Source organism: Amblyomma americanum, chromosome 6 (genome assembly GCF_052857255.1).
Source record: "Amblyomma americanum isolate KBUSLIRL-KWMA chromosome 6, ASM5285725v1, whole genome shotgun sequence".
Classification (NCBI taxonomy): Eukaryota; Metazoa; Arthropoda; class Arachnida; order Ixodida; family Ixodidae; genus Amblyomma; species Amblyomma americanum.
Window position 1 is genome coordinate 15855748 of NC_135502.1, and position 25823 is coordinate 15881570.

At 47.1% G+C, this 25823-nt stretch overlaps 1 protein-coding gene across 3 annotated transcripts; it reads right to left on the bottom strand.

The window, feature by feature from the left end:
• Positions 1-3085: 3085 nt before the first annotated feature.
• LOC144136359 (uncharacterized) lies at positions 3086-25576 on the bottom strand. 3 transcript variants are annotated; one of them, XM_077668620.1, is made up of 10 exons: positions 25276-25575; positions 20428-20547; positions 19532-19733; positions 18017-18120; positions 16761-16963; positions 12772-12940; positions 8759-9031; positions 6537-6681; positions 5994-6251; positions 3086-3283 (listed from the first exon to the last, which is right to left on the bottom strand). In XM_077668620.1, the coding sequence occupies exons 1-10, from the start codon at positions 25288-25290 to the stop codon at positions 3150-3152; spliced, it is 1623 nt and encodes a 540-aa protein (XP_077524746.1). In that variant the 5' UTR covers positions 25291-25575; the 3' UTR covers positions 3086-3149. The 3 variants fall into 3 exon arrangements, with proteins under 3 accessions (XP_077524746.1, XP_077524745.1, XP_077524747.1); XM_077668619.1 differs by lacking the exon at positions 25276-25575 and adding an exon at positions 22366-22428; XM_077668621.1 differs by lacking the exon at positions 20428-20547 and having other exon boundaries at positions 25276-25576.
• Between the last annotated feature and the right edge of the window lie 247 nt (positions 25577-25823).

Genomic DNA, 25823 nt, shown 5'->3' on the forward strand with positions numbered 1-25823 from the left:
TCCGTCAAACAAGAAGGCGACTTCTAATATTTGATGCACACCCACGAAAGCGTTAATGTAATCGTCCAGTTTGCTGTGCGACAGCAGTTTGCGTTAGCTGTCCAAGCAGAACTCGGCAGAAAAATCGCACCACATTGTCGTGCCTAGCCCAAACTAATGGAGAATTTTTCTGTTAAACGATCATTGTGTTGTAGCCGGTCAGACCACCTTGCTCCGCTTGTTGCCCCTGAGATGGGGCCAGAGGAAATCATTAGCACACCTAATAGTTTGAGCACCGCATCGATTTGATGAAGCGAAGGTTATAATGTTATAATGAAACTATTGTTGTATTGATTCCTTTCAGGCGCTTTTCTCGTCACCAGCACACTGCTGCCGTCATTTGTTGCCTGACAGTTAAGGAACAGTTTGGCAGCAAATGAGCAGCACAGCACTGCAGTTACAACTTATATTCGCATCACCGGTTCGAGAGCCCCCAGTCTCAAAAGTCGAAACCACACACCATACATGCAGTGACTCAGCCTATTAGTCACTAAAGCTGCCGCAAAATTGCATTCCCCAAGCAATGAATGTGGTGCTGAGAGACAAAAAGCAGGTTGTGTGAGAATATTTCATAGCATATTTCATAGACTGAATAATGTTCTCAATTGTGACGCAGCACAAGTAGTGGAAAGATTAGCTCGGAGTTAAGGGTATGAGGAATATAGCACAGTAAGTGCAGATCGTGGTGTGCATAGTACCGGATGTGCTGGACTAATGAAGAGGTTGACAGTGAATTTTTAATTGTTAATCGGGAGATCAAGTAATTAGGCCAAGATAAAGGCTGCGAAGTGGCAGAAATAAACCAGGAAAAGCGTGGAGCAGGCGTTGGCAGAGGTTTTGAACAAGATTTCATCCATATTAGAGGAAAGGTGTAAGCAGAGATCGGCTGGCGCCTGGCGGGTCATGCAGTAGCTTTTTCAGAGCATCCACGGAAACTTCGGGCGTAGAGTTAAGTGGAAGTGAAGAAAACGCAATAATCGAGGTCGATTCTAACAAAATGGCTACTAGGAGGTTTAGGAAGAAAACTATAAAAAAAGAAACTTAACACCAGGATCAGCCCCATAAGCATGCAAGGGGGTAGAAAGACAGCGAAATGGTTAGAAATAGAACAGCAGTTAAAGGACGATGATGTAGGTGTGTACGCGCTGTGCTAAAATTATCTCTGGGATCTAGCAGATCCACCTTTATTGATGGCTATGTCTGGGAAGGTTGCAACAGGACAACAACAGAGAAGAAGGGAGGAAGTGTAGGTAAGCTGATACATCAAGGAGCAAATTGGCAAAGAATAAAATCAACTTTCAAAGAACATGTCTGGGTGTCATTTATAATTGCCGGCAAAAGGACATGGCTAGGGGTAGTTTAAGGACAGGGGACAAATGCAGGCAAGAAAGCAAGGATATAGTTAAATACATCAATAACAATATTAAACAGTTTGGGGACAGTGCCGAGATTATTCTATTTGGGGATACGAATGACCAAATCGAGTATCTGGATGGATACACAAATTGTAACGGGAAGTTAGTTCTAGAACTCTGTGAGCAGCGCAACCTAACTATTGTAGAGAAATTAAATGTGAGGGACAAATCACGTGGTAATTCCGCAACAGGCGATAGACGAGGGGGAAACTAAAAAATGCAGGAAACTCATAAAAGGAATCACGAAATTAAACGACGAACAATAGTGCTGCAATTTGATGAGAAACAGAGAAACGGACTTTGGAAAAATGGGTTTATAATCAGAGCGACTTATCAGCACGAAAGTGAAACAAGTAAAAGTAGAAAACCGCTAGAGAGTAAAGAGCAAGCCACGATGCTGGTGAAATAAGGAAATTAAGGAAGCTTTCAATAAACGACGGGTGGCTTCAAGAGAACACAGAGAGGCAAAGAAGTTCAGCTTCTTTTGGAACGTTATCGACGAAAGAAATAAGTGCATATCCTCGCCCCGAATAAAATACAGCAGTCCGCTGATCGCTGAATGGCTAGATCGTAATGCAACTAAAGGTGGGCCATGAATGTTCTGGAAACATATAGGCTATCTGGCTAAAAATAATCAAAGAATGCAGGAATGAATTCAGGATGCCGAGGAAAAATGCTTAGAGGGAGACGACGCTGTTAAATATATCAGTTATAGCTGAGTCATTTAGGAGCGACGATAGGGTAATCTCCCCGGATGAAGAAGCCACACAGGGAAGGGTAATGAAACCGAGCTTAGAAATGACCAATCTCCACTGGAACAATCCGGAGGCAAAGGTTCCTAAATGCACAACGGCAGGGATAGAAAAAATTCCAATCAAGCTAATTAACGAACTTGGTCAAAGCGGCAAGAAACTGTAGTTAAAAGCATCGGAAAGCATTGGAAAAGCATTGGGCATCAGTCGAAGCACGGGAAGCTCAGAGTGAAATATTATATGAACGCCTGAGCAAATTGGAAGACAACAGGTGAGCAGCTAAGGTATTAAATACTTATACTGAAAGAGTGTTCACTCACAGTGCCGGAAAAGGACTAGGAAACTAACTAGTGCGTATGCAGGAAACAAGGACGGAGAAATAGAGCTTCAAACGACAGGTAAAAACGCATAAAGTAATAGCTGGATTAATTCATTAAAATAAGAGGACCGTATAACTATATAGAAGTCGTCAAAGACAAATCTGAAAGGAATCATTCTATGAAAACACGAGAGGCAGCACGTAATGCCGGTAAGGTTGACGGATTGCTTAAAAAAAAGCCGAGCATGGTCACAACTGTCACCACCTCGTTTCATAGAGACGCTTTCATCCATCCATTTATTCTAACCCGTCCTGTGGGACTGCACCGTTGAGAGAACGGAATCACAGCTCCTCGCTTTACTGCGCATTCAGCATATCCTGGCTTATGGTTCTTCATTAACTACAGGCAACTAACCGGGTCAGGCGCTGGTAGGATTGAACACGAAGATCTCATTTTATTCAGAGCTACCCATTCCCAGACAACTGTAAGGTCAGGAATTAAAGGTACAGAGTGCCTGACTAGGTCCCTGGGAAAGTAAGACAGACACGCAACATCCTGCATCGAGCAATAATTTGCTTAAATTTATTACAAGCACACACGGGAAACATTCAAACTACTATAAATCACAGCTTCACCGTATCTTTAGCAGCAGCTATTTTCCTGAGCTCTCTCTTCAGTACCTTTCCCATCTCGTTTCGTGGCAGGCTGTCGGTGAATACCACACCTCCGTACAGGTTCATATGGCTCGGTGTTCTCGCTGAAAACGTTCAATATGAGTGTGAGAAACCAGCGTTAGCCCATACTAGCCTGATTGAATAATGTAGAAACCTACGCTTGCAGCGTCCACAAACAGCAACGTTATTTATTTATTTACAAATGACAGCTGGATTCATTGCAAACCCTTAAGCAGGAATGGGCTACAAGTTAATATTCTTTTTCAAAATAAAAACAAAATCAACGCAGTACACGTTACACAGCACACAAATAATAAATTCCAAGAAACAACATTATGCAATGAAAGAAGACATCTCGCGTGAGAATTTCACGAAATGAGCATTGGAAATAAATGTTCTGATGAGCCAAAAGTATTAAGAGCTTTGAAGCAACGCCGGAAACGATGCCACCGTAGAGGCATCTACAATATTCGGACTGAGAGCATTCCATTTCCGTAATGTCCGCGGGAAAAGGGAATATTCATAAGTTTCGCTGCGACATGAAAACTCTCACTTTAAATGAGTGGTAAGACTCAAATTCCAAATTTCCAAATTTCAAAATCACAGCTCACTTGTCAAAGAAAAAAGAATGATGGGCAGCTCTCAAAAGTTTTACCGGAAAATAAATATTAATATTCCCCTAAAAGTGACCTCAAAGCAACCCGGAAAATTTGTTCTCATAACGCAGAGAGAGAGACTTAATGGTGACTGGAGCTGTTTGCATGTTAATATACCTGGCAAGGCGCTCGAGATAAATATCACAAAATATGAAGTGGTGCCCGCCACTTGCGCGCACGTACATACACGCACATAATTAAGGTTGTCCTCAGGGGGCAGATAACCCCTGTGTCAGCGGAAAGTCCAAAAGACCCCCTTCACACGCAACGCTGAGGCCGCGTTACCACAAGGTCCAAGGTAGCTGTATTCTACCTGGCTGTTTCAGACTTACACGCCTAGAAACAGCGCAGGCGTTCACAGCGCCAGCATAACGGACACCTGACTGAGCAGCAGTATATTCTAGAAAACAGCGTGAAGAACGAAGAGACAAAGAAAGGGTTCTGTTGCGCCATTTTTATCAGTGTGTCTGTCCTTCGCGCTGTTTGCAGAAGAAAGCGCGAGCGGCCCACACACGCAGTCATCTAACCACCGCGCGAGGACAATCACGTTAAGGAGCTGCGAGCCAACTGCACCTCCCTCCATTGTCGAACACACACACAAAGAAAATGCCGCTTATTCTGGGTCTTTTTTTTTTTTTAGAGGAGAATTAATGGCAGTATACGGCGACTGCACGTAAGAAACAGAGACCCGCAACATCTCCTTTTCTACACGGTAAAACATGGACTCAGGGAGGCCAGTTGTTCAAGCTGAACACATATTAAACACGCCAGAGAAAGAGACGCCTCCGCACGACATAAAGGCGGAGTCAACCAAGCTTCCTCCGAGCTGTTCCAGAGCCTGGAAGTTCTCGTTTAGAATCTCGTGGCTTGCGCGCAAAGTTGCACAGACACGGTTCGTCGCTGGTCGTCATAAGAATTTAATCAGAAAAAAACTCATGCCCCTCTGTTATACACGAGACACTTAACAGTCGAACTCGTCGCTATAAGATCGGCACGCTAATAACTCAGTAATGAGCCCATCGTGTCTAGCGTGCATTGACGGAAGCTGATGCTGTTAGCGCAGCGCGCAGAGCGTGTCAAAATTCTATTGAAATACGCAGACATCGCAGCCAGACAGACGACGGCAATGGCGATGAGAACAAAAAGGAAGCTCAATGCTATATATAATGAACAGTCATGCTCTTCTAATAGCTTCAAGCTTAATCATACTACCTTCTAGAGGATAGTGGCATTAAGTCCTGCTTTGGTGCGTGGGCAAGAAGTATAGCTCCAACCGAAAATTGCACCCAACCACCGCCGAAATGACGTTCTAAGCTTTTCCTGAACGCGGGCGGCAGCCAGTGCTGGTGAGCCAACAAAATAAACCAGGGACAAACGCTTCACCGACGGCATCAAGAGGACGACAACCAGACTCGGGTTTTGTCAGTTTAACAGCAACTTGAGCAATTTTTAAAAGAAATACGAGCATCTTGTAGCTAAAAAGCGACAAAGAATTTACCAGTCCGCCATATTATTCCCGATAAGAAGTTTGCTTGTCATGTTTGCGCGTCATATTTGCTTGTCAAGTCTTTCCGTGTGCAGGCAAACAGGCTTGTTCGGAAGCAGTGGCTGTAATCGGATACAGCTCAAATAAGCAGCGGCAGATTCCCTTCAAAGGAGGCCCTCCAGCCAATGGAACGGCCGCTTGTCATGACGCTGAGGCTAATGCACGATTTATCCCCTTGCACCTGTCATCCTCCGCAATGTCATTCTATCAGGTGCAAAGGGTCCAACCGCGACGACATGACGACCGGTCGACGCCATTAACTGGAGGGCTTCCTTTGAGTGAAATTTGCTGCTGCATTGTTAAGCCGTAGCGCGGAATATAATTCCCGCGAGCCGCCTTGGGAAGAACATGGCGAACGGCGGATGCTCTCGGCGAACCTGTCGAGGGACTTACCTGGATTTGTCAGGCCTCTCAAATAATTGTGGCCGCGGTAGTTTAAACTAGCCTTGGCAGTTAAGGAATAAGTATTTCTCTCTCGAAAACTCAAATCTTGTATGCATACCTCGTGAGCCGGCCTTGTGGAAAGCGAGGAACAATAAAGCGAGCATCAGCTTTAAGTCCCAACAAAGGTTCGTACGACCTGGTCCTTACCTGCCACATGATTTTTTATCTTCTCGGCGAGGGCAGCGCTCCCGGTGGCGGGCGCCTGGGGCACTACGAACGCCAGAGGCGCGTCTTGATTCTGCGGGCAGGGCACGCCGACCACGGCTACCTCGCTCACTTCGGCCATCGAGCTGATCACTTGCTCCAGCTCACCGGTCGGAACATGGTAGCCGCGGCACTTGATCGTGTCCTTGAGTCGATCGATGTAGTGGACACGCCCTTCTTCGTCGTAATAACCGCAGTCGCCTGGGAAAGCATTGCGCTTAGCAGCAGCAGTAGTAGGTGAAGCGGTATCGAGAGGGCCACTAGAAACTGTAGCAATTGTGGCTGGAGTTTTGCCCAAGTAAAGCAGCCAGCGGTGAAACATAACGCGCTCAATACAACATGTGCTAACAGCTTGAGAACGCCAAGAGGTTGCGCCTTCGTGCTTGAGATTACAATGTCATTCCCAAAACTTCGTTATACACGTAAAAAAAAACCCTCGAGTCGTATTCTACCTTTGTTCGAAACCTAACGACAATCAACACTAACCAGAAAGAAGCCATCCCTCGGGATCGAGGACCTGCTTTGTGGCGTCCGGCTTGTTCAGGTAGCCCATCATTACGCTCGGAATCTTTACACAGATTTCGCCACTTTTCCCAGCCGGGAGAGCTTCTCTCGTGTCGACGTCAACGACCTGCGAAAAACGAGCAAGCCGCACGGCTCACAGCTCACGCTCCGCTTCAGGCAGTGTCAACACTGCTCGCACTGTGGTAGCCCAGCTACTCCTAGATGGGTGGTGATCTCAACTATTAAATATCTGATAGAAAGGAATCACGCAGCAGAGCAGACGGGACACTTTGAAAGGACAAAACTCTTTGCAGCTTTATTCGACCTGGTGCCTAACATCATTCCCATCCTTTTCCGGCCGCCTGTCACAATATAACTTCACTGGTACCAAATGACCACATGTATCGAGGCCAACATAACGGAAAAATCAAAATCTGCTTTTTGGTCGACAGTGACAAATTTATACCAGTATTCCTTTTTGTTATGTCCGTCCACACATGGAAATATAAACGATCGGCTCTGAAGCCCCTTATGAAGATTACAGCTGCTAGTGAGCCCCTTTTGTATGTGCGACTTCCACGAACCCGTTCTTTCGAGGGCTCCTTCCCACGCTATTTTTGAGTGTGCACACAACAACCTACAACCCTGAACATCATTTGGGTACACGCACGTTTGAGGTTGAATCTAGGGTCATTTCTTGTATGTGTGGCATTTTAGCACAGGTGTACAACATAAGTATAGAACGAGGTTCATAAGTGCGAGCACTGGAGTGTGACCGCTAGCACGAGATTATGCAAGCACCGCTTAAAATAATTGGCAATGGTTTAGCTTTGGTTAAACCTGGAGTGACGTGATAGCTACAGATGGCCGAGTGGAACTTGGTCACGCTACCAACCACGCGACGAACCACGTGATCAGTCACGGCGCCGCGCCGCCGGCAGCTGGTCCGCACCACGTGACCAACCACGTGACAGCGTGGCGACGCCGCCATCGCCACGGCGCCGCCACGCTGAAGGCTCGAAATGCTACCGTAATGTAGCTACCGCTACAAAAAGAGACAGCAGCAAAATAGCATATGATATCACGCAACCTATTACACAAACTGAGTTAGCCATTAAATCGAAACGGCGAAGAAACATAAAATAAAGCTAACAAAATCTATTAGAGACCTACCTAATGCAAAGTCAAGAACATGAACATCAAAATTCTAATGCTGTGAACAAATACAAGTCCAACGTATATTTAAGAGCAATGTATAAAAACATGACAGTTATGCTGAGCAGCTGTACGCCTAACTAATAAGCCATGGCAGCGGATCTTTAAAAAATTCTTAACGCCGCTGAGTTCATCCATTCCCATATTCCCTGATGCTCCTTTGAAATCATGAATATTAGTTATAGCTTTTTGTGCGATTTGTGATACGTGTAGCAGATTTTTTTTTAGCGCCAAATTTCAGAACGCCCCTTAGCTTACACGGTTTCCTTACCTCAAATGAGGCCTCCAAGCTCCCTTATCTAAACAACAGTTGAAAGATAAACGTAATTTAACAACCTTTCTTAGTCGCTCCTTTGGTAAGGAGGCACTCAAAGCCGTGAGCAACCGCACGTACCCGTTTGGTGCCGAGAATACGCGCCCAATAATAGAAATATATGTCTCTGAATAGAAAAAAAAAATGGCGGCAGATTTAGCGCGGTTAAGCCAAATGTGAGTTAGGCGCGCCAGCACTTCGCTTCTCACTTCGGTTTCGGTTCGAAGCTCAGTTTTCGAGGTCAAGCAGGCTTCGGACAAAGATCGGCGAAATCAGTGAGTGGAGGCATTAGTCCTGACACACTAAGAAAGCAAGCAGATGCCTCTAACTATACTTATTTGTTTTTTGTTTCAAGGCACGCGCACGCCTATGCGCGCTCGTTTTGCATTTTAGCGGTATTGCATCAATGCTCCATATGGCTTGGCAGCCTGGCAGCGTCCCATTCTTTACAGTGCAGCGGCAGCAGCGAATGTTAGCTCTGCCACCGTGTACTCGGCGCCGTTACTGCCGCCCTACTGCGCAAGCGCAGAGTGGTTATGCCGTGAAGCATGCGTTCAGGCTAAGGAGCAAGGTAAGGAAGCCTTTGTCTGCCTCTGCCGCAGACGCTCAACCGATGTTCTGGAATAAAAATCTTGTTTTCCGTAAGCAAAAAACTGATTCCGCGCATAGGCCTGACCTTGATGCGCACTCCGGGGCACGGGTAGCCGAGGAAGGCGACGGTCACGTCGTGCACGGGCGGCGCCAGCACCACTCCGGCGGCCTCGGTGAGCCCGTACGAGTGGCCCAGACGGCGCAGGTCGAACACGCGCCGCATCTGCTCCACGGAGGACTCCAGCAGCGTGCCGCCGATGCTGCAGGCGAAGGTGACGCTGCGCAGCGTCTCGCCCGCGTTCAGCGCGTCGCGCACCAGCCGCTGCATGGGCGCGGCCGACGCGCACACAACCGTAACCTGCGGTGAAATTAAGAAGGAAAGAAAGAGAAAAAGGAAGAAATTAGGAAAGAAAGAAAGGAAGAAGGAAGGAAAGAAGGAAAGACAGAAAGAAAGAAGGAAATTAAGAAATTAATTAGGAAAGAAAGAAACAAAAAGAAAGAAAGAAAGAAAGAAAGAAAGAAGGAAAGAAAGAAAGAAAGAAAGAAAGAAAGAAAGAAAGAAAGAAAGAAAGAAAGAAAGAAAGAAAGGGGGGGGGGGGGCTCCAGATAAACTTCGACCACCTCTGACACCGCGCATATATTTCACACAGCACACGGCCGTCTTTCATTTCGCCTACCTCAAAACGTGGCCAGGACTGACCCCGCGCCCTCAGGCTCAGCAGCCTAGCCCGCTAAGCACCGAACACGTCGGCGGTGTGCATTATGCAGGGTGTCTCCGCTAACTTAGGCCAGTGTATAAACTATGCCGAGGTACTCTAAGAAGACGCGACCAAATGCATGTTGCTGGCTATCGTATTGACCAAGTCACACCATGTTTTTATATTATTCTTAATTGCATAATTAGTCCAGATTGACGAACAAACTTCGCAAGCAACGAAGTTCGGCAGAACATTCCAATTAGAACGTTGTAGAACCGTCCACAAAACGTCTTATTGAAAAGTTTCTAACTTTCGATCTATTACATATTACTTTTTCCTCTCACTACAGATTCCCGCGAAATACAAAGAAAAATACCACGTGACGCCCGCTTGCGCGCCACGATTTCAGCGCTCTCTAACGTTCCGCGTACAATCTAACAGATTATTGTCCTGCCCTGCCGCTTAAAAGGGGACAGGCCAGATACGCTGGAGCAGGCTGCGCGATTTACGCCAGGGACCTGCTTACACCAGGTAATGAGTCTCTAATGTTCTTGCGATTTTACCGCCAAAACTTCTTTTGGAAGCGATTTCATAGCCCTTATATGGTATGCATCAGCCATCATCTTCCAGAATATTCGAGTACCTTAAGTTGGATTACTATGTGGGATAATACTCACCTGCCCCACTAATCCACCTAAACGCCAGCTAATCCCCACTGATTCACTTTAATACATTTTCTGGAGTACGCCTACTTCCATATATGGGGGGACTTTTGAAATTTTTGGCGGTGGGCCAACTTCTAAATTTTGGGGGTCCTCAGATTTTCAGATTTGGTGACACCCTATCATAGATCCACTGGTGGTTACGTGACATTGATGACGTCTTGACCCTCTCAATCTTTTCATAAATCTCGGGAAGTCCTCATCATACCACTCCTGGCGCAGTGGTGCAGCCGTTAAGCGATGTGCCACTTTCCCGGCAGGTGGCTGTTTCAAACAGCCACCGGTGGGGCTTGTGATACCCAGATTGCTCTTTCCGAGCTCATGTAAGGCTCATGGGTGGGCAGATGGCACCTGCATTGAAATAATTTGAATTAAATTTATCGCCACCTGTCACTGAGGCGGGTAGCTCACAGCGTAGTGTACAGGTTTCTACTAGCGATGGTGGCCAGGTTGTGATAACGTCAAAAGGTCACGTGAGCTCTCTTGACCAATCATTATTTTAACTGCCACCTGCCACAGTGAGAAATTTGTTCACAATATGGTCAGCAGTTCGCCACCTCCCAGGGAATTTCAAATCAGGTGGTACTCTCTGACTGGCCAGTTAGTGTCACGGGACCCCAATTGAAAAATTTGAAATTTTCGTTACGGAGAAAAGGAAACTGCATGACGAAAGCCTGTTTTCGCATTAAAAGTCGGACACGAAGACCAGCTCCTTTATCTAACTCCGCAAGAATTTAATCCCTGAGTGCCGCTACTCAAAAACATGGGCAATAAGGACGTGCAGCAAAAGATTCGGAATTTTAGACGTGTTCTGTATTTTTTTTTTGTGGAATAGCTACAAATCTAATCGCGACAACCTTGCACAGCATTCTTCTCCGTCCATCTACAATATTATCTGATTGGCGAGGGTGAAGCCTGGTCAGGCTAAATTGACTGTCAGAAGTTAATGAGTGGTAAGGCGTTCAGCTGTGCGCGCGCGGCATCCCCGCTCTAAAGTGCGCGCGTCATTCCCCGCCAGCTGAGCTTGCTGTGACGTACAGCGACTTCGCTTATGAACCTGATCGTGGGCACGTGCAGCAGAGCAGCGCGAGCTAGAAAAAGGTCTCCCGCACTTGGAGCGCCTTTCAAAATAAGGGGCGGTCTTCGCGACAATCTACCGCCACTTTTCATCCCCATTTGTTTTTGTGACATCTGCGATAAAGATGGGCAATTCATTCTTTAGATGTTCAGAGAACCCTAAATGTCTTCTTTCACGTTTATCCTGTATTTATCTTTCAGAGATACCGTTGCATTAGCGCGAATTCAACAGCGTTGGATGAAAATATTACATTAACTCTGAATTGCGCTAAAGTGAGATATGGGATAGAAAGCGCGTTCACATGCACAGCGCCGGGAAGTAAAACAGGAAAATGCGAATTACAGAAAAAATAATTACGCCAGAATATAGGGGGTGTTGCATGTGCTGCCCCGTGCCTTACACTATCGGTTAAAGCACGCTTGTAGTATACACTGTGAAAAAGGAAAAGCTTTGCAAGTGCCCTGAGGCTTTCCCCTCCCTTGCTCACTTTGTGATTATCAAGAACCATCTGCCCGCCCTCTCTCTACCATGGAATTCAGAAAAGATGGTTAGGCCTGAGTTAGCGTAACCAAACATGCGCTAAACGAGTAAAGAAAAGAAATCAGTTTATCGAGAACAACCGCTTAAGGGGTAGAGGCAAATTATATGGCTAATTTGGTCAAGGTTTTGATTTATCAATTTAGTTTTTAAAGCAACCCTCCGGTTTTCATTTTGTCTCTTGAAGAAAAATTACATCGAACTATGTACTAAAAATTTAGGAAATGGCTTTTCTTTATGTGTAGTTTTCGAAAATTGTGAGCGAATCGCGCTTCCGATGGTACCGGCGCGTCGCGAATTCTATGGGTTTCCGGCGACGGAGTACCACCATCTTAGTATCACCACCAAGAAAAGAGATCAGAAGATCAAACCTTCCTTTGGTTCCAATGCCTTATTTCGCTAACCAAAAGCAAAAGCATACAAAGCGATACACTAAGCAAACGAGGCAGTAAACTTTGTGATTCATTTTCTGCACATTCGCATTTTCTACGATTGCAATCATTCATCCCTTCGGCGTTTTGTAACGAATAGCAGCAGAATGTTTATTGCGCATGAATCCTGAGACGCTGAGGAGCGCAATACAGCTCTTGATTTCGCTATGTACGCACGGAATAGTTTTTGAAAGGTATTCTTGTGTGAAGCGTTTCCATTTAAATATGCACGCCAAAGTTTAACTTTTGTTTACATGAGCACTGGGCAACTAAACAAAGATTAATTGATTTATTTTACATGACATGGCTTTGTGACCATGCTGAGATAACTTGTCCGCGTTTTTATTACTATCTAACGCTACAAGAACGACTTTTAAAAGATGTTAATTGCAAGTAACAACTATACCAACTAGCTTAAAACAAAATGTAGCTCTGAAATCAACTTAAAAATTTGCAAGTCTGGCCGAAATTTGATTACACTGCATGAATGAAGAACGAAAGCTTCTCCACTTCATTGCTCGTAACAGATTACATTCGTCGTATATTTGAGGGGACTAAGTGAGAAATAAGTGACATGCGGAAAACGTTTCTCCTGTATCCGAGCATAAAGCAAAGGCAAATGAAGGGTTCACCTTGTGCTTGTTTATAGCTTCCATAATCTTCGCAGTCCCTAGCTTTGGCTTCACCATCACTGATGTAGCTCCGATGCACAGCCCGTCCATGAAAAGACGAACCGCGCTTATGGAGAACAGTGACCACAGAATGATGACCACCTCTTTGTCTTCGGCGCAGTTCATCGCTCTGGAATGAGAAAGACAATAATGCCGTTATTCTTTGCTGTGCTTGTTTTTTTATGCCATTCATCTATCGCCTCCGACACGCGGTCTTATCACTCTGCAATGCTAGACGTGACCAGGGCGCTCTGGTACAGCCATTAGCACGCGTGGCAGTGTGTACGATAGTGGAGTTCGAACTGTAGCTTCCTGAGCCAGGTCAGACACCAGAGGCAGATTTTATCCACGGAGTACCGCTTGCAGGTGATCTACAGTATTTCCCGCTCAGTTTAATCCAAACGACAGAATATTTAATCTGAGTGCCAATCAATTTAATCTAGGTGCCACAGAAATTAATTCAAGCGCCAAAGCATTTAATCCAAACGCCAGCGAATTTAATCCTCGTGCATTCTCACACTGGACCGCTCAAATTTAAAACGCGGTCTACAAATCCCAGACGCGTTATCGATGAGTTGTTACGGAGGAAGCATAAGACATTCAATGAGCAAGTAATAATAACTTTTTATAATGATAACAAATAAGGGCCGGGTATTTATACCACCCACCACATCAACCGAAGTACAGGGTGAGCGCGAAGCATATTGCAGATATGCATCGGCGCTGTCCTGAAACTCGCGTCATCATGTCACACCTTTATTATCCTGATAAGATGAGCGACTTACTCTGAGGTTATGACTGAGACAAACTCCCTGTGATCAGCCGATAGTTCACTCACATGACTTCGCATCACTTGCAACCCACTGCAGGGTCGCCATAACGTCCCGTTATGATGAAAGTAGGCTCCTTGTGACGTCACAACTTGTAATGATGCAGCGAAAGCGTTTAGAGTTAGCGATAGCGATAACATTGCAATAGCGACTTCATGTGATGCATGATACTGCAAGTCGCGTGAGACCGGAGAGTGGACTCAACGAAATAGCTGTGTGCAAATGATAGCCGTATTGCCCAGGGAAATCCGATACCAATGTTGTTGGGTCGCGAAAGTGCCTCCCCTTTCCTGAAAGTCACGTGGCTCTATAAGGCGGGAAGAATTGCACATCTTTGTGCAGTTTATTAGTGTCATGTAGGAACAAGCGAATGTGCTAGCTAAAGGTGTGTCGAAGTGATAGCGTCATTACATTCGACATAACGTTTCGTTCCATACCCCTCATGACTTTGGTTGAGAATGTGGGACGTCAGGTTGCAGGTGATGCGAAGTCATGTGAGTGGACTATCGCCTGATCACATTGAGTTTATCTTAGTCATAACCTTAGAGTGAGTCGCTCATCTTATCAGGTTAATAAAGGTGTGACATGATGATGCGAGTTGCAGGACACTGGCGATGCATATCTGCAATATGCTTCGCGCTCACCCTGTACTTCGGTTGATGTGGTCGGTGGTATAAAGACCCGGCCCTTATTTTTTATGATTATAAAAAGTTGTTATTATTACTTGCTCATTGGGTGTCTAATGCTTCGTCAGGAACAACTCATCGATAACGCGTCTGGGATTTGTAGACCGCGTTTTAAGTTTGAGCGGTCCAGTGTGAGAATCCACGAGGATTAAATTCGCTGGCGTTTTAATTAAACGCTTTGCCGCTTGGGTTAATTTCTGTGGCACCTGGATTAAATTGAATGGCACTCAGAATAAATATTCTGGCGTTAGGATTAAATTGAGCGGGAAATACCGTAGTGCAAACTTCAAGTTGAAACTAGATCACTTCAAGTTTGCACTTGAAGAATACTTCTCTGCTGACAGTGAGAGATCTAACGTGGCCGAATGGCTCTGCATTACAGAAAGAGCCCTTCGTGCGATCACAGCTAGACACCTTTGCTGGTAACCGGATATCCCCAAGCAGATGTCATCAGCGTAAACTGACATTCTCAGCGGTGCATGGTCACATGCTGGGGCATCCGGCAGTGCTGCCATAGCGATGCTACACAAAGCGGTAAAACACTTATTTGCAGCACTCCTCGAGACAGGGTCCTTTTGCTGCTAAATGTCTTCCCAAGGCATACTTGCCTCCGACACTCGTAGGGTAAACTGAATGAATAAAATAATGCGCCCTGTCGCCTTCATGCGCTGTAGCTGAGAAAAGATGGCTTCTGGCAGAACGCAGTCATAGGCCTTCGACACGTCTAGGATTAAGGAAAGGGTTGGGACGTCTTTTCTCTTCTTGTGCACAAGTGAATTGCTTAATACAAAATGCTGTCCTGTGCGCTGAGATGCGAACGGGACCCAGTCATATACATAATGGCAAGTAAAAGTTCGATTCTGTCCATTAGGACAGCCGATTTAAAACCGAGTCATCAAATGTAAATCAGTCTCTTTATTACCATTGAGAGGCACGAGATGAGTGACTCTTGCCTGTACGAGAAAAGTTCCGTGAAAGACACCACCCAAGCCTGTTTTCAAACCTCAGAAAGGTGCAGCGGACCTCTCCTCATACTGGCCGATACCTGTCATGATGTATTGGCGTTCGAGACTGTTGCCACCGCTTTACGTGTCTTACCTCGGAAGTTCTCTGGTGCCTTTGAATCGAGCCTGACAGATAACGACGGGGCATTCTAATCTAGAGCAGTGTAGAGGTGCCGCCGAACACCTTATTTTAAAAGCACAGGTTTGCCCAAATAACCTGTTAGATTCGAGTTCCGCGCAAGCCTGCCTCTGTCTCTTCTGGGCAGCCTGCCGTCACTTCTACGTGGCCTGCTACTCACCAAAACATACGACCAGTTGCCGTAGTAGCCACTGGCATGCTACGATCGCTTCGGTTGAAATAAAGCAACACCGTTAAGAAGATCATTATTCAAAAAGACCCGAACAGACCTCGACACCGCTTCGGATGAAGTGACTGATCCGTAATGATGGCCCCTCACCTACTTGTTTATTCGATTTCGAAGTGTGCCAGACTATGAGGCCGCACGGCGAAAAAAAAAAGGCGTTCACGAAATGCCGATTCTGCCATTGTTGCTTCCTGTCAGTAGTAGAGGGAACACAGTTCAGAGATTTGAGAGCGCTTTCGGGCGGTCGTGAGAAATCAAAGACCCACTGCTCACTGCAGTTAAGGCGTTTGCCTGCAGAGTACGAGGTCGCAGAAAGACGGCCGCTGCGGGGAAAAAATGATCAAGCACCAAGGTGTTAGTGCAAGACAGTTTTGTGCGCGAATACAACACTAGGCACGGGAAGTTAGGAAGGAGCCCTAAACTAAGGGCTTGCTCATATAACTCACAGTGCAAATACGGCATGATGTAAAAATCTACAATATTCTTTATTTTTAAATTCAAGAGTCATCATGCGTTCATGTGCACGACCGTTTCTGTGCATTCGTGAGCCAATACACTACGCCCCCGAACGCAGAACGCAGAACCACAACCAGGAAGGACCCAGACAAGCGCGATTTCGTTTGCTTTGCACGTGGCCGGCATGATAAATATGCTACTAGAAAAAGGAATAACAAGTGACGTCAGCAGGAATACTTAATAGTAGCGACGCCAGCTGCTGCATCGAAGGAACCAAAGGTATTAATCGCTTTTGAACAGTACCTGCACTCCAAACAAGGCTGCGCTCGTTCACCTAAAAACCACTATTTATGAAAATCACAGAGAAACTGTACGGAAAGTATATAAAAACCACGTGAAAAACAAGTACAAAGCGTGTTTAAAATATATTTCAAATACAAAATCTACATATTTTTCGATACGATATGTACTGCGTATTTCCACGGTTCCGTATGCTCCGTTCATATAGTACTTTTAAGTAGGGAGTGTGTCGACGGCAACATCCGTTCGCCTCGGAGAGTGTGCTACCTCACTCAGACATCACCGAAGGTAAGGGAGGACGCAGCTCACTTCATGCTCTCGATGGCAGCGACGAAGCTGTACTGGGACACCATGACCCCCTTGGCGTCGCCCGTGGTTCCCGACGTGTAGGCGATCGCGCACAGCGCCTTCTTGGTGTCCGGTTCGCGGAGGTCCTCAAGCGCCATCTCGGGCAGCTTGCGGAACGACGTCACCGCGACAAAGCCCGGCGTCTCCTTCGTCACGAATATCTTCTGCGCCAGAAACCGCAGTAAAGGCACTCAGGAGCGACTCGCACTGTAAGCGCAGTTCAGCGGGAGGCCCGTAGCCCGCAAGCCACTGACACGCTTGTTCGAGATGGAACAAAGCTCTTCGTTAAACGATAGAAGAAAATTGCACCAAATATGACGCGCTGAGAATGATGCATGGAGAGACAGGGAAGAATAAAGTACGGAATGGCCTGAGGAACGGTCAAGTAGCAGATGTTACACGTTGAATTCAAGAGGGAAGGCTGATGCAGTGAGGAAGGACAAAGAGTACAGTGGAAAGAAGGGGACGAAATATCCCAGTGATTCCCATTCCCAAAATTTCACATGCAGTGAAAGTAAGAGGCCGAAAGGACGACCCAAGAAGGTAAGAAGGTGTGGGAAGATGATATGGAGGAATACCTAAGGGTGCAAAAGCTCAAGAGAGAATGGGCTAATGGTTTGGTGAAGCGGACAAGGATCAGCAAACACAGCGACCCCACTTAAAAATGGGACAGGCTGCAAAGAAGTTAGACAATGAAAACTCAATGACGTGAGTGAGCATCATCGTGTGGTCTTGTCCCACATTGCTAAACTGAGCGCGACGGTGGTAGTCTACGTACCGGCGATGGCCGAAAGTGACAAAGCCCGGAGCCGTTTCTTTTTAATTAAGCATCGAGCTTAGTGCGTCACTCATGCGAAGACGAAAGCGGCGCAACATATCTTTAGAAGAAATGTTACTGTTCTCGTTGGAAGTTTTTAATGAGCCAGAGTGCGAAGCTTCTCACCACTGCGTGAGCAGTAATGTAATAGATCAAGCGCAAGAAATAACAGAGGGTGAGTTGGTGGGGTGCATATGCCAAATGGAGGGCGTTATATCCCGCCGAGTGTTACTGCAATTTTGCGCTGCCCTCCATGATTGCTTGCCATCCGAAAACGAGAAGAGATTGAAAAAAAAAATGACGGATGTAAGGTAAGGAAGAGGAATCACTCGCTAATCACAACCAGCCCCAAAACTGCGCACGGAAGTCGCTGCAGCGCACTGGGCGAGACGGTAGATACCTTGAAACGGCACTGCGGCTGTTCGTCGATGATGGACGCCAAGTTGTCGATGTCGGCCAGGCAGAACGAAGCGCCGGCGTCTTTGACTTGATAAGCCAGCTCGCCTTTTGAGAGAGGAGAACATCAACACGGCGTAAGACCACAGAGGAAGAGACTCTTCGCACTGAAAGCACTTTTAAAAAAGATAATTTGAGCTGCGTTTTTTTTAAAAGGTTTATTAATGGAACCTTTAAAATGCGATGAAAAAGCATCAAACAACAACCCATTTAGAAGCTCCGTGCTTAGCACGTACTCCTAGAACACCCAGGCTTTAGCCGAAACCGTCGGCCGATAAGTGAGGTTTTCTGCAGTTTTATTTCTGTGTGAGAAAGATTTTCTGCAATTTACAGTTGCTGAACTTCTCTGTGTGACTTCGATTCAGTGACTTGCAGTTTGCCTTCGCGAATTTTGTAAATACATTTCTTTAAGGACATCATCTGCATCATCGCCTACTGCTTCATCACCGCTTAATCACCACATCTGGAGATGTCTGAGCCCCTGCGAAGAAAGGGATTGAACCACCATAAAATGTATTCCGCCGTTGCGATCACTCTTGTGCTTACTGCTCCTCATCTGGTCGGCATTTTTTATTGTTCCAGTTAGCAGTGATCTTTGTTTTGCTTCAGAAAACGATCAGAACATTAGCGCAAGCGCAAGACATGGCCTCGCCGTAGCCGACAGCAGGACGAATCCTCATTGCGGAGAATGAAGTTTTACATGCAATACAGGTTATTATAATTCATGCGCGAAGTGGTGACAAAGCTTTTTGTATATGCGCTAACATGTTTTGACCGTCTGTTAATAAGTGGTGGGCAAGGCGGCTTGGGAAGGAAGCCAGCATGGAAGGATAAATGTCACTACGGGGGAAGCTCGGGTCCAACTCAGAACGAAGCGGCGAATGCCCCTAAAAGGAGGACCTCAATTCATGGCATCTACCACCTGTCATGACGTCGCGGATAATCCGAGGTTAATCGCCTCGCCCCTGCCAACCACCCTGCGATTCACGCAAGCAGGTTCCAGAGGATTAACCAAGTCGTCATGGCAATCAGTCGACACCTTTGGCTAGAGGGCCTCTTTTCAAGGGCATTTGAGTCTTTGTTCTTGGGGTGTATCGGGGTGGAATTGCGACGCTGAAGACCGGCTCTGTGGGGCTTCGTGCGTACATCAACATCATCATCATCATCATCAGCCTTACTACGCTCACTGCAGGACAATGGCATCTCCCATATCTCTTCAATTAACCTTGTCGTGTGCCAGCTGCGGCCACCTTATCCCCGCGAGCTTCTTAATTTCGTCCTCCCACCTAACTTTCTGCCGCCCCTACTACATATGGGACGTTTTTTTTTTTTTTCAGACGTTCGGTTTCGTTGCCAGGTTGCATGCTGTATCAAATTAAAGGAATAAAAAACCTTGCGTTTCGTATCATTAATTTCGTCTCAACACGCTGCAGACGGTGCGTGGAGCAGTTGCACGTACGTGTCGTCCGCGGCCCGCTAGAGAAGCAGGGCACGCATCCGGAGAACATGAGCGCCAGGATGGAGATCAGAGCGTCGGTCGAATTGTCCACGGCCACGATGAAGCGGTCGCCGCGCCGCACGCCGTTCTTGTGGAAACCCGTGGCGTACTGGCGAAGGCGACTCAGCAGCTGCGCGTAGCTCGTGGTATCCGCACCATCGATCTTGGAGGGCGGAGAAAGGGGAAAGGTACGAAAACGGTGCATTGACACCGAGCGATGTTTCAGTGAGCACAACTGTAGTGGACTCGGGTGGCAGTGCATGCGATATCTGTCGTCAAAGCCGGTGTGCGACAATAAGCTGCGAAGTTTCTCCGTCAACTTTGTCTAAGTTGCCCCAAATGTTTGCCTATCGGTGCCAATTCGTTCTTCTGCAGAAGAACGGGGTCGGGGAAGACAGGTGTAAGGTGCAGAGGTGTCAATGTGATTGCAACATTCACAATTTGTGGACGACTTTTCCAATCGGCGAAGCAATTTCCTCCTTCTGTTCTCACTACAGGGATGTGGAGCTGCCCGACCGCGTTTCAAGAAGACTGCGAACGAGCGATTCGGGAGCTTCCTTAAACCCGAGAAATTAAGAGGTCTTGCGTTGCTGTATTTCTATATGTAGTAGCGGCGTATCAGTTTTTCATATACCCGGTGTTCTCAGGTTGCGATATTATCTTTACGTGCAAAGAGCGGATGAGTGAACTACACACCAAAGCGTATCCTGATCAAGAATTCCAATGTACGCAGGGGCCAATTCTTACTATTCAAAAGAAATTACTCTGTGCTTTGGCTCTGATCAACATTCACAGGCTGCAGTATTTATGCTTCCCTATGTATAGCATTTACATTTGGATCACGAAGAGGCACTTACGAAAGCTGTCCTGTCCGCATATTTCTTCAGGAATTGCACCATGAAGTTGTACAGCGTGCACTCCGGTACGTGGACGTCAGGGTAGGAGGAGTACACTATGCGGTCCTTCACGACAGCCATCTGGGAACGCAGTAGAGTGCTGGTTCTTTAAACATTCATTGGGCCCGTATACAAGATCTCGAATGGCAAGAAGGAACAAACGCATTTTACGTTGACGTTCAACTCGAAAATAAAACTATTCCCCCCAGAGTGCTGCCGGGATATACGTGTGCAGCGCCTCAGTCATTGCGTGTTTAAAAAAAACAGAACGCAAGGTCACGAGTCCAGCTATACTACGTCGAATTTGGTACCAGCCGCTAGATTCCAGGGTTTGCGCCCATAGAGACCCAAATATGGAGGCACCTGGGAATGATTACACTGACAGCCAGATAATGCACAGTGTATGCAATGATACTGATGTTATCAGTGACAAATCAATAAGTGGCTCCCAACATTTAATTTACTTTCTCTTTTTGAGAAACAAGCACTGTTATTGCATATACACGTGAGCAAGTAAGGATATGTGCCGCCATTATTGCACATTTCTGTGTAGCACTAGGTTGTAAACTTCTAATTTCTCCTCTCCTTCTCTCAATAGAGCAGATGTTAGCCCCGCACGCATAGGGCTTAAGTATTTTCAGTAGGCTAGCACTAAGCCCCCCTCGCCTATTTCGCCGCTGCCTCTCTGTCCGCTCCCACCATGCCCACCGTGGAGTTGGCAGTTCAATCATTGAATAGTCGCGAGAGTTTGCTCAGGAAGATCAACCTGGGCCTCACAAGCCCTACCGGTGGCAGCACCTGCTATTGCATGACAGTGGTGTATTGCTTAACCACTGCACCACTGCGCCAGGAGGGGTACGAAGACTCCCAGCGATCTATGAATATAGAGAATGACCAAGTTCGCATGTATGAGCATTAGTTCATTCACGCTATCGCGTAATAGCCTTAAGGCGGAGCTTAAGTCCGATTTCGTCGATCTTTGTCTAAAGCTTGCTTGAACTTGATAACAGAACCGGGAACCGAAACCGCAGAGCTAGCGTACCAAATTCGCATTTGGCCTAATCACGCTAAATGGTACGCCATTTTTTTTTTTGCTTCGCCGTAAGAGCCAAGTCTGCTTGCCGTCGATAACACAGTGGCTGCTTTTGTCCTCAGGACAGAATAGCACGAGCTAAAATTGTTACGTCGGACACATTGCTATGAGTTTCATGCAAGAGGTGTACGTGAACCATCGCCTAGGACGGAAGGCAATGCGTTTTAACAAATAAGTTCAAACGCAACTTGCGTTTCAGCCAAAAGACGCTTGAAGAAGATATAGTGAGACCACGCATAAGGCATAATCCAACTTACTCTTTGCCAACTCAGACGGCCACAGATATGTCACGAGCGGCAACAATGAAGGTGCCAGACAAAAAGCGAGTGCTTGAATGAGACTGCGGTGACCATTTCATTCGGCAGGACATCGCTGGTCTCCTGTGACACCGTGTGCACCAAATGAAAGGCAGACGTATAGACGAAGGCTGCAGAGGCTCAAGCACTCCCCGACCGCACCGCGGCCTTGAGGCAGCAAAGCGTGGGCGATTTTTAAACAAGGAGTGCCACAATAGCACTGCGCGTGAAGACTCTCAAATACCAGGTGAGCATCAATGTCAGTTCCAAGTGATCAAATCCGGTTCAGTTGGGTGGTATAGCTAACACGGCTAGGTGGAAAGCTTTAAATTTTCTGCAAGAAAGCCAGCTGGAAGCCGTTATGGCTAATATCCCTGCCTATCTTTATCTCATTCGCTCTTCGCCTCTCCAGAAGCCGCGCTGACCAGCATTTCTTGGATGAGAAGCCGATCGAACACTTATGTTCAATTAGAAGCGATCAAGTGAGCACCAGTTCCGTGACGCCCTTACCATTTCGCCGTGCTGAGAAGCTGCATCGCTCAAAGGGTGAATCATAAGGCCAAGAAGAGCACCCTGATAGCGGAATGTACTGTGCAAACCATTCCAGTATCATCTAAAGCCTGCAGATAAGTATTTAGCCTCACCCACCTTCTTCTTCTTCTTCTTCTCCTCAAGTAATATGGCACATACCCACGTGGGGGGATTGGCCAAGGTATAGGGTAGAATGCCAATGAAGCATTTGCGCGGGGAAGGAAACGTCAGAAGACTGAATCAAGATAAAAAAAAAAAAATTGGGAAAAATAAAATGAATTCAGGAGGTATGAGTCATCCGGAATAGAATCAATCTAGCCTTTTTGGACATGCGAAAGAATTTTGTGTATAGCTAACAGGATAATCGATTAGTTGCACTTATGTAATCGTGAAGGTAGCCGCATACACTGCTTAACGGGAATCCCTTGGCACTCGCACCGAACGATAGAAGAACTGTAAGAGACAGAGGCAGTCCTAGTCTCGAAAGAGGAACCTCGAGATATTGCTTTCTCTGAACCGCGAACCGCCGGCAAGAGAGGAGAGTGTGCGCACTTGTTTCTTCTTCTGCTTCTTTTCAACCTGGCTTGATTGCACGAGACAACTAGGGGTTGGCCAAATTTTACGTACCGCCTATACGTGCGTTGCATGTCGACGCAGGTGCAGTCTCTCTCCCTTAGGGTTTAAGATAACCTCTCCAGTTCACATAATTCATCGAAATAGCCAAAATCTACGACTTTTCTTTAAATGCAATTTTAAATCCTGTACTTGTAATCTTAAGTCACCGCCCCCTGCCTTTAAACCACCGGTCTTCCAATCGCTCCTTCATAACGTCTGCCGCAGATTCATTCACATCACCTTTGATACCTTAAACCCTAGGGCCTCAGGGACAGTGACTGTTCCTGCATCGACATCGAAATGGATACTTCCACATTCTAGTATAAGATGTTCAATTGTGTATACATATATACCACACACTGCACATGTGACGTCTTGATCAAATCTCTTTTTGTAGCTTCGCGTTCTAAGACATGCCCTGATAATAAGACACCCTGGTACAAATAGTAGAGCGCTGCCTCTTGAGTTATCATCGACCTATTCCCTCCTGATTTATCTTTTTCAATCTTTATATAGTTCTAGAGTCTGCTTCTTTTCCATTGATTTAATCCAGTTCTTACTTTCTGCGTTTTTACCTTTTCTTTAAAGCTCTTCACTTCTCTGTTATTGTTTCCTGCAAACTTACCGCTTAGTTTCCGAGTCTTTTTCCGCCACTGGGAGTCAACACTCTTCGTGTAAAAGTATTTAAATACCCTAGCTGCGCACCTGTTATCGTCCAATTTCCTTACTCGTTTTTCGAATATTTTACGCTGAGCTTTCAAAGACAGTGTCACACGATCAGTGCGATTCTTGCGGCCAAGCGCGCGTTAGCATTAGTGTTCCCCACTGACGGTGGCACCATGCGATGTGCCACGCTGTGCCACGCCGTACGCCCTCGCCATTGTCCTCCCCCTCGTCTCTGATTGGTGACTACCGCTTCACTCTTGCTACTCGCCGCTCCTCGACTCGCCCTACCTCCGCTTTCATCCCACCCTCTCCCTTCGTCTCGCTCATTGCCTCTCTACACTTTGCTTCCTCTTTCCCGAGGCTTCATAACCACCAACGCCGGACACATTTTGCGCGAATGGGAGCTCCAATGCTAACGCATTGAAACAAACCAAGCCAACAAACCACTCCATGCGGGAGTCCCTTAAACTCCACGGCAACCCCCCCCACCCACCCACCCACACACACACACACACACACACACACACACACACACACACGCGCGCGCGCGCACACACACACACACACACAAACACACACACGCACGCACGCACGCACGCACACACGCACGCACGCACGCACACACACACACGCACACGCACACACACACACACACACACACACACACACACACACACACACACACACACACACACACACACACACAACCCATCTCACTCCTTTCTCATGGGAAGCTGCTCTGTTCAGCTCTACCCTGCAACACCAAAAGCAACGGCTCATCACGGGGGCCCGCCGGTAAAAGAAGCTGCAGGAGTTCTGGCCTCAGAACCCGGTCTACAGCCAACCGGACCGGCCTACAGGCAAGGACCGGCTTACAGCCAACCTCCCTTTTGTTGAAACAAGTTTCACAGCGACAGCTGTTAAGCGCCCTTTCCTGGGTTTTACGTTGAAGTCTTCGTAGTAGTCAGTGTAACTGGCGGGTACGTTGGCATGGGAACCACTGGGAGGATGGCTGCCGTGGAAGAAGGAGGGTATGACCCGAGCGTAACCGGTGAGTAGCTACTACCGGAACCACTTAGAGGGCGGGTACCGTGAAAGTAGGAGGATATCGCGACAGCCGAAGAATCCCCAATTGGAGGATGATTGCCACGGAAGGAGTAGGGTATGGCGATAGCGTAAGAAGGCTCAACCGGTGGGTGGTTGCCACAAGAATCACCCGTAGGTAGTTAGCCTGAAAGGAGGGTCACCGTGGAAGGAGGGTATACGGCGAAAGCTAGGAAGGCGTAGCTGGAGAGCGGGAACAGTGGGGGGAGGAGTGGGGATGGGCATTTTAAGACGAGTTAATTTTCAAAACAAAATTATTTTAAGTCGAAGCGCTGCTGTTGAGGATACACACTCGCCTTGCCGGACCAAATTGAGTGAGTTCGCCAAACTGACTAAGGGGCAGGTGCGTTCTGTAGCGAATGTCACTAAAGCTCATCGTGTTACAATCCTCGAATGACACTTTAGGCGAATGCGTTTGTTGAAAGTGGCACTAAATGTTCCCGTGTGATACTGACATCACTGCGGAGACTGCCTTAAATTCGGTTGGATGGAGGTGTGACGTACCTTTGACCTCATCATGGCGTATAGGCAGGTGTCAGTGATGACTTACGGCGCTCGGATGGCGCACCAATGTCTGAGAACGGGCTTTGTCGACGAGAGACTCACAGCACCGTTGTTCAAGGCGACGCCATTGTAAGCTGCAAGCCGTGAAGCCGCGAGTGAACTCGGCGCTGTTTTGCGCTTTTTTTTTCATCCATAACAGTCCACGCGCCCATTCGTCAGCGCTACGGCCAGGTGGTGTGGAATACACACGTAGCGAGCATAGCAAACAGGTATCCCTCCCTCCCTTGTGCACACTAAGAGAGAGAGCTACACGCTGCAGCTGCGCGCGAACCCGTCAGCTGTAGTCAACGGCAGCGACGTTCCAGCCCAGGAGACAGCGCCCGCGGCCCCATCGAAGCGGGTCATGTCAAATCAGGCGGAAAGCTTGGCTCTCTCATTACACTGCACCGCATTTTCGTCCCCTCGCCAATGAAGGGCGGGCACGTGTCAGCAGTCGCAGGTGGCCGGAAACTGAGTGGCAGTGATCAGCCGTCAGAACGCCTAGCGAA